At 42.7% G+C, this 8,867-nt stretch overlaps 1 protein-coding gene across 1 annotated transcript; it reads right to left on the bottom strand.

The window, feature by feature from the left end:
• Window positions 1-2,770: 2,770 nt before the first annotated feature.
• On the bottom strand, window positions 2,771-7,878 carry LOC123074849 (eukaryotic translation initiation factor 3 subunit L). Its single transcript, XM_044497583.1, has 7 exons — window positions 7,137-7,878; window positions 6,149-6,480; window positions 5,183-5,516; window positions 4,125-4,273; window positions 3,953-4,046; window positions 3,317-3,388; window positions 2,771-3,161 (listed from the first exon to the last, which is right to left on the bottom strand). The coding sequence occupies exons 1-7, from the start codon at window positions 7,641-7,643 to the stop codon at window positions 3,048-3,050; spliced, it is 1,602 nt and encodes a 533-aa protein (XP_044353518.1). The 5' UTR covers window positions 7,644-7,878; the 3' UTR covers window positions 2,771-3,047.
• Window positions 7,879-8,867: the final 989 nt, after the last annotated feature.

Genomic DNA, 8,867 nt, shown 5'->3' with positions numbered 1-8,867 from the left:
GGTCCAACTTTGACTTTAAATTTAACCAACGAGACCGACTGCGGCAGGAGAAATAATTATATAATTGAAAACTTTTTTTGAATACGAATTCACTGCTAGAATTTTTGCTCCCATCGCAATCGGTCTCGTTGGTTAAATTTATGGTCAAAGTTAAAGTACGAAAATAGAGGAAGCACTATATTTTGGAACGGAGAGAGTACTGTGCAGCGCGTCATCGCCTGGTTTGGCGCGGCGGGCAGCGCTGGCTCCAGCAGCCGTGGTAAAATGCAGCTCGCGCGTAGCTCCAGCAGCGCGCTCGACTCTCGCACAAATAACATATGCGCTCCAAACACAAGCAAAAAGATCAAACACAAACAACATAAATCAACAATAATAAATAATTCAATTTCGCTATTACAACTCGAACAAATAGTTTATCGTTCAATACAACAAATAGTTCAATAATACAACAAATAGTTCAACAATACAACATCAAACGCACAAATCATCATGCTCTTTGTCGGCCATTTCAAGCCCACCACTCCTTAATGAGATCCTTCTGAAAATCATCATGCGCTGCGGGACGTCGAATGTCGTGATAGGAGGCAACAAAACGGGCCACCCTTTCAGCCCTCCGCCGCACTCGCATGAGATGTCCGAAGAGCTCATACTGAGAGTAGTCTACATCTCGGCCATATGCTCATTCTCGATAATCATGTTGTGCATGATCACACAAGCGTGCATGATGTACCAAAGTATCTTTTGATCCCAAAATTTAGCCGGTCCTCTCACAATAGCAAATTGGGCTTGCAAAATCCCAAAAACTCTCTCCACATCTTTTCTAGCCGGCGCCTGAGCATTGTGGAAATCAAGATATTTCTTACCTTCCGGTTTTTTCAACGGCTTCACAAATGTTTGTCACTTTGGGTAGATGTCATCCGCAAGATAGTAGCCATAGTTATATGTACGGCTATTTTGCTACAAACTGCACCGGTGGCAGTTCATCATTTGCAATCTTATTCATCAGTGGTGACCGGTTGACAACGTTGATGTCATTCAAAGATCCAGGCACTCCAAAAAAAAGCATGCCAAATCCAAGTCTCTTGATCGGGCACCGCTTCAAGGATTATAGTGGAACCCTTTTTTTGGCCATGGAATTGCCCATGCCATGCCTTTGGACAATTCTTTCAACTCCAATGCATGCAATCTATTGAGCCAAGCATATCTGGGAAGCCGCGAGCTTTGTTCATCTCCAATAGCCTTGCAGCGTCTTCAGCATTGGGAGATCTCAAATACTCCTGGCCAAACACTTGCACAATTCTGAGTGCGAAGCGCTTGACACACATGATGGCTTGGCTCTCACCCATTGCCAAGTGATCATCTACTAGATCAGCCGGGATACCGTATGCCGACATACACAAAGCGGTTGTCACCTTCTAAAAGGTGCTATGCCCGAGCTCTCCGGCGGCATTCCTCATTTGCTGAAAAAACCGGTCATGGCTCGCTAGTTTCTCTGCAATGCGCCTGAACAACTCGGTGCTCATCCTAAACCGGCGACGAAAGTACGACTCCGGGTATGTGGGATTCTTCACAAAATAGTGCCTCATCAATCTGTTGTGGGCATCGATCCTATCCCTGCAAATTTTCTGCCGACCCAAAACCGAACCACCGTGCTTCGGTTTTTTATTGATGTGCATAGCTAGGATCATTGCAATATCCTCCTCCTCTCCCATATCAAATTCTTCTTCGGAAGAATCATACGACGAACTCATCTACAATATTCAATATAAACTAGGCTATAAAAACTACAATCAATATGCATCAAATTCATGAAAAAACTGTGAAGTTTGAGCAATACATACCTTGCGGGTGTTTTGTCGAACACCTTGCGGGCGTCGAGCGGCAGTGAGCGGCCGGGCACTGTTCGTCGGAGGACTGCCGCGCGCGACGGGCGGCAATGACTAGAGGGAGACGGAGGAAGCCGCCGCGACGCAGGGATAGGCCGGGGAAGCGCCGGAACGGTCGCCGGAATAAATGAGGTGGCGCGGGCGGTGGCGGCGCCGCGGCTGGATGGGGTAGGTGGAGTTGCGAGCGAGCGCTCGAGAGTCAAGCGCGCGGGAGCGGGCGCAACAAATAAGCGGCGCGCGATGGCGTTTCGGCCCGCGCGCTGAACTAGATATGCCACGCGTACGGTTTTTGCGCCTCCACTGAAGCGCCCGGAGCGGTAGCGCGCGCAAAAAACACTGATTTTTCAGTGCGGCTACTGAAGATGCTCTTATACTGAGAAGAATATGTGGGTATGAGACCAAATGGAAAACTAGAACAGTCCCCGTACCGCTATCGAACTTACTCGTGCAACATGATGAGATGTAAACTGAGATCAGAGTCATCACTCATCACACGGTGTTTTTTTTTTAGAAAAGGACTCATCACACGGTGTGATTCACACGCACCAAAAACTAGCGCGCGCAAAAACGATGGCCGACGGCTGGACAAGATAAAAAGAAGCAGACTATACCCTCAAAAAAATTCTAGTAAGCAGTAACTGGAGCCAACTGATACGATAGAACGATCAAGAGATCCAAGGATACGATAGAACGATCAAGAGATCCAAGGCAGATCTACCTGCCCTATTCCTCTTCTCGTATTCGACACTGATGCACATTTGCGTCTGGCCGGTACACGCTAGAACAGGGAGTCCAAAGGAAAAATATCAGTGGAATAGAAAAAACCACACCACATCCATAGGCGACAACGCCATATAAACCAGACACTGGAACCATTCTTCAGATTTACACATCACCACCACTTAGATGTCTTTCGATCAACATCACAGCCATTCAAACGTGACAGTTGTGACACGGACACACTGACATCATCATAACCATTTGGGTGTGTCGATTATACAGCCCAGAAACAGTGTTCATGAGCAGAACTTGCCATTCCGATACATGGCTGAAAGGGTTAGCGTCGTTAATGCAGTCGTAACCTTCTAGTTGGCGAGGATTTCGTTCACAGGAGACAAAAAGGATCGCTCAATACGGCAACAAAATCTTTTGCATTAACCATCAGCAGTGCCAGTGCGCCCCGTCGTAAGAAGGAAACATGCAAGCTTCTTCACCCGGGGAAATTGCAGGCTCAGCTAGCTGTACTTCACTCAGCTCGCCCATCACTTCCTCAAGCTGTTGGAGATGATGATAAAGATAGTTAGGCTATGGATATCACTAAGACAACTATTCTAGAGCTAAGCACCAAACACAAGGAACATAGGAAGTGTCCAAGGAAACACAGTGTAGACTATCGACAGAGGAAAAAAAGGTTACAGATCTTAGGGTACCTTCGAAATATGCGTCAAAAAGTAATCATGGTGGTGCTTGCTTGACTTGGATTCAGTAGCGTGAATTGTTTCCTGCATTAACCAAATGAATTTAACAAATCACATGGAGTAGTCAGTCACGTGCGGTAATAATATACTGATGAATCATGCTTGCGTTGCAACGATCATTTCAACAGCAGACAAAACAAAGGTTCCGAAAAAAACGGACACAGCCAGAGTGCACACAATTTAGGCATGCACACAATTTTGCACTAATTGTTCGGTTTAAGATCATACAATTCTTATGCTTAAATGCAAAATACGCTCAATTTCAAGCCTATATACTGAATCTAAAAGCATAAAACTTAAGAAATTTAACAGATCAAGATCAAGCATGGAGATGATACTTCCGAAGATAGCAAAATAAACATTCCTTTTCTCCAAGCAGGTTGATAAAAATATTAAACAAAAGACTCTGTCTGTGAATGCACAAACAAAAAGGAATACAGGTAGTCCATCAGAAGGCAGAAAAAGGTCAAAGATTGTGCACAACAATTGTGCTACCTCAATTGATGTGAATGCACAAACAAAAAGGAATACAGGTAGTCCATCAGAAGGCAGAAAAAGGTCAAAGATTGTACACAACAATTGTGCTACCTCATCAATATAGAAGTCAAAGTCTGCACTGGATGTGATCTTTCCGTAATTGTCAACGGCATGAGTTTTGCGGGTGTACGCCAGAAGGATTGCCCTGTCCATATACAAGTTAGAATCCCTAAAAACTCTTAACATAATCAGTAAAACATAAAAAATAAATAACTATACAGACCTTAGAGCGTTCTCATCCAATCTCATGTGCTGCGCAAGTCTGCCAATCGTTATCACTGAAAACACTTTTAGAAAGCTTCTGATATCCCCAAGAAATAGCTGTTGCTTCACTTCATCAAGAAACAGCTTCAACTGAAGACGATATACATCCTGGACAGTAAGCAATTTAGAGCTTGTTTTGTTAACAGAAGTGAAATTGCAAACTAAGCCAAAGAAAGCAACTTCTCTATAATTCCATAAACCACTGAGCCAAAGAAATACAATTGAAGCAACTTCTCTATAATTTCATAAGCCACGAGTACATGCCATGCCAGAAACCAGAAAATAGTGTTGAAACTGAAAAACTGCCTGGTCAGAATTTAGTACTAAGGTCGAATCAGTACATATACATTAACATAAAACATTCCGTTGTACAAAAAAGTTCATAACAGATGTTCACAGGCTACAATAGTGTAACTTCATCTATATATGTGCCCAATTTATGTTTCTATTTATTTCCATAAGTACGTATATAACTGTGAACTGATTAATACAGCTGAGAATTTTTACTAGGTTTATATTCGTTTTTCTAATCCCTGGTAGTTACATAGAAACTTCTGTTACTAAATCATGTTGTTCCTTTTTTTTTTGTTACTTCACGGTGTGGTACTAGGCCAATACAGCTCATGCCGTGGAAGACAGGAGCTTATGGAGTTACTATTTCCTTTAACTTATCCCATTCAAACTGTACCAAACTGGACTATTGATGGAATTATTGCCCATGGCAACTCAAGGCCCTCGATGCTTCTTAATACTTATTTTACCCGGTATGCTATCGGCGCCAGTGTCAAAAGTTGTGGGGTTCCAGCTGATCACTTTGGCCTTTCAATGACAAAGGTTGTGCAAACATATACTGATGCAGTAAAAATGGAACTAGCAGCTTCCTGGAGATGATAAACAAGCAAAGATACACTCTATGTTCCCAGCCTAGAAACGCCTTGGTACCTAACCCAATCTGGGATACAACAAAATATATATACAAAAGAAGAATACCTGTGCTATATTAGCTTTAGATAATACCTGGTTGTAGTTTGTGAATGGCTCTTTTAAAACTGGAGGCCATGCAGCAATGAACTTGGGGCAGGCAAGGGAAAAGAGTTCATCATAATGTGCCTGACCATCACCTCTAAGCATCTTTTCCATTTCGGTACCATACTTCCCCTTCAGCTCAGTGCTAACATCTTCAGCTATTAGATTGTTCTGTGGGCACAATGAGAGGCAGATTGCCAATAGTGCATACATCTGCTCATTCTTCTTCAGTAGAAAGTCATACTGCGGAGACTTCTCATCGTATTGCTTATACTTCAGGATATACAGCAGAATTTTGTTGAATTGATGTATCACGTCAGCATACCTAGATCAGCCCAGAAACATGGTGAATCAGTTAAAAGCAGTTCCAGCTTGGACAATATCAAGATGCTGAAGTGCAACTAATAGCATGTGCCACTTGCACGTCACATAGCAACATATTCTCATCTTTGTACAACTGAAAAGCATGCTCCAAATTATTGATTGCGTGATAACACTCATTAGAAGAACATGATAGCCAAGCACTTTGGAGTAAGCACAGAAAACACGAATACTTTATCAGGTAATAATATCACTCATCAGAAACCCACGAAAATCAAGCACTTTGAGTTAAGCATGGGAAACAAGAATAATTTACTGGCAATCAATTACCATAGACTAGCGTAAACACGGTACGCACAAAAGGAAAAACTGCAGCAAAGGCTTTACCCATAAGACAACATGATGTTAAACTACAATTATACATTTTTGCTAACTCACTCCAAGCTTAAAGTACACAACAATAGGACCGTCTATGGAATTGTAACATGTGGGGAAACAACACAACCAGTCATTATTTGTACAAAGTGGAGGGGCTACAATTATCATATCCATAATAAAAAATAAGTGCACTTCGGTCTTAGTAGAATGCAATATAAATATATATGGTGAAAATGCTCAAGCTAGTGTATTACACACCTGCGCATCATGAAGTTGGCAAAACCATAGTAGTAGATAGTGGAAATGTAGCTCCCAGTTACAGTGGTGTAGACACCCTGCTGGCCAATATCTATAGGCAACAAGCACCTCAGCCCAGTATGGTAATCCCCTATCAGGCAATGCACCCTCAGCAGCCCAATCATGCTGTAGTACCCCAGCATCTTCAACACATTGCTCCCACCCTGCTTGTGCTCATACCCGTTCATCATCGTGAACTGCTCAAGCCCCTCCTCCCTCTCCAGGATCTCTCTGATCATCGAATTCTCCACCAGTGCCTTCAAGTAATTAAAAACCCCATACACACTCCATGCCTGCAAAGAAGACTATTAGTTAGGAAACACTACCACCAAAAAAACCCATCAAAATTCAAGCTAGACTAACCAACAATAACCTTAGAAACACCCAACCCAAGTATAACTGATAGACATATTGTAAGGAATCCCCTCACGAGTCACAACTCAAGATCAAGCAAGAACCACCTGTGCAGAACACACTTATGAATAACTCATGAAAACTAGCTTAACCAACTGAGAGTACAATTGAACAAACAATGTGCAGGACTGCAGGCGCCACATAAGTAATCAAAGTAGTAAGTACTATCCACTGAACTAGGGACTACCCTTAACAAGCAAAAACCACCTCTGCCACCACATACATAACTCACGAATAATACCGGGATACAATGCAATGCAGTAAACTGCCACAGCACAAGCCACATCTGACACCTCAAATATAACTCCTGAATAAAATTGGGACTGGCATTGATTTCCGGTTGTAAGCACGAACCAGATCCACAGCATCCTGAATATCACAATCTAACTGAAACATCGAGAAGAACGAACCTACCATTCAGTAAACTATACTGCCATGAGAAACTGAAATTCGCCAAAGGACGCCATTTATTTACCATGCACGAATCTCAATTCATTCTAAGCCCAAAACTGAATGGACATAAGTAAGCGCGGACCTGGTCGAACCGCTTGAGTAGGCTGATCTCCTCCTCGGTCTTGTCCTCGAGTTTGGTGCGGTACTCGCAGAATCTCTGGAACTGGGACACGAACCCATCGACCATGTCCCAGAGCCACTGGTTGGGCAGCTGCATGGTGAGGACGTTCTGGAGGACGACGGTGAAGAGGGAGCAGTAGGTGTCCCAGGAGTCGGCGCCGTGCGTGAGGGTGAGGCCTGGGAGGCGCGCGTGGGCGTGGCGGGACGTGAGCTCGCTGTAGAGGAGGAGGAAGACGTGGTCGTCGTCGCAGTAGGACGCGACGGCCTTGGCGGGCGGCCAGGGCTTGTCGCGGTAGACGCGGGCGGAGAGGCGGCGGAAGTCGCCCTCGTACAGCTTGTCGGTCCCGACCACGTCGCCGCCGCGGATGGAGCGGTAGAGGTCGGAGACGAAGCTCTTGACGGAGTCGGGGATGTAGTCGGTGTAGGAAGCCACGGCCGTCCCGGACGCGGCGGCGGCGGCGGCGGGCATGGTCGCCGGTGAGGGGTCTAGGGCTTAGGTAGGGGTGGGGATCCTCGCTGAGTTTGCTGCGAGGGTTTTGGGGTGGCTCTGGCCTCGTGTTGGCTGCCGATTGGTGCGGAACAGGAGAAATGGAGAGTGCTGTGTCCAGCTGTGAGGTGTGGACAAAGTGGGAAAACAAATTTACCACTAGCACACAGAGAGGGCTTTTCGGCTAGCTCCTCGCTCTTATTTTACTGTAGACGGACAAATCAATTCAGTTCTCCAAATGCTACTCCCTCCAATCTTGATTAACTGTCGTACAAAGTTGTACTGAATCAACGATTGTTAAATACTCCCTTCGTTTTTATCTACTCCGTATATTAGTTTTGGTCAAAGTTAAATTGTATAAACTTTAATAAAATTTATAGACAAAAATATTAATCTCTGGCTGGTTAACACAGGGTCGCCCGTATGTCTCGCTTTAAGCGATCACAGGGCGACGTCTTGAGTCAGGGGAGCCCAGATGGGCCCCCTTTTTCGTTTTTCTTTCAGTTTTTTGTTCTTGTTATTTGCTTTATTTTTGTACTTTTCTTTATACTCTAAAATATTCTACATATCTATACACAAAACACTCTTCAAGAACACATTTGCAAAATGTTGAAAAAGTATATGAAAAATGTTGAATAAGTATTACAAAATGTTGCACAAGTATATGATATGTTGAACAAGTATTTGAAAATTTTAAATAAGTATTAAAAATGTTTAACAAGTATTTGAAAAATGTCAAATAACTATTAAAATTTGTTGTATGAGTATTTGAAAAATATTGAACAAGTATTTGAAAATGTTCAATAAGTATTAACAAAATTTTTGAACAAGTATCTAAAAAATGTTGAATAAGTATTCAAAAATGTTGAACGAGTATTTGATAAATGTTGAATAAGTATTAAAATGTTGAAAAAATATTTGAAAAATATTGAATAAGCGTTTGGACAATGTTGAACGTGTATACAAAAAATGTTGATCACTTATTCAAAAAATGTTTTGACATATACAAAAATGTAGAATAAAAACGAAAACAAACATAAGAAAAAATAAAAATAAAAATGGAGAAGAAAAAGAAAACCAAAGAAAAAATAGAGAAGAGAACAGAAAACCAAAAAAATGGAGTAGAAAAATGAAAAAGAAAGAAGCAGTAAAAACAGGAAAAAAAAAAGAATGAACATGTGTGTAAACGAGCTCATTTTCCTTCTA

The sequence above is a fragment of the Triticum aestivum genome, chromosome 3D, assembly GCF_018294505.1.
Source record: "Triticum aestivum cultivar Chinese Spring chromosome 3D, IWGSC CS RefSeq v2.1, whole genome shotgun sequence".
NCBI lineage: Eukaryota > Viridiplantae > Streptophyta > Magnoliopsida > Poales > Poaceae > Triticum > Triticum aestivum.
The sequence above is the reverse complement of the archived record's forward strand: the minus strand, read 5'-3'. Positions and strand labels throughout refer to the sequence as shown.

Coding starts and splice junctions, on each gene's coding strand:
- LOC123074849 (XM_044497583.1), bottom strand. CDS start 7,643: ATGCCCGCCGCCGCCGCCGCCGCGTCCGGGACGGCCGTGGCTTCCTAC. Junction 6,481..7,136: donor TACTCAAGCGGTTCGACCAG/GTCCGCGCTTAC, acceptor TCTTCTTTGCAG/GCATGGAGTGTGTATGGGGT. Junction 5,517..6,148: donor GCCAACTTCATGATGCGCAG/GTGTGTAATACA, acceptor GGGCTGATCTAG/GTATGCTGACGTGATACATC.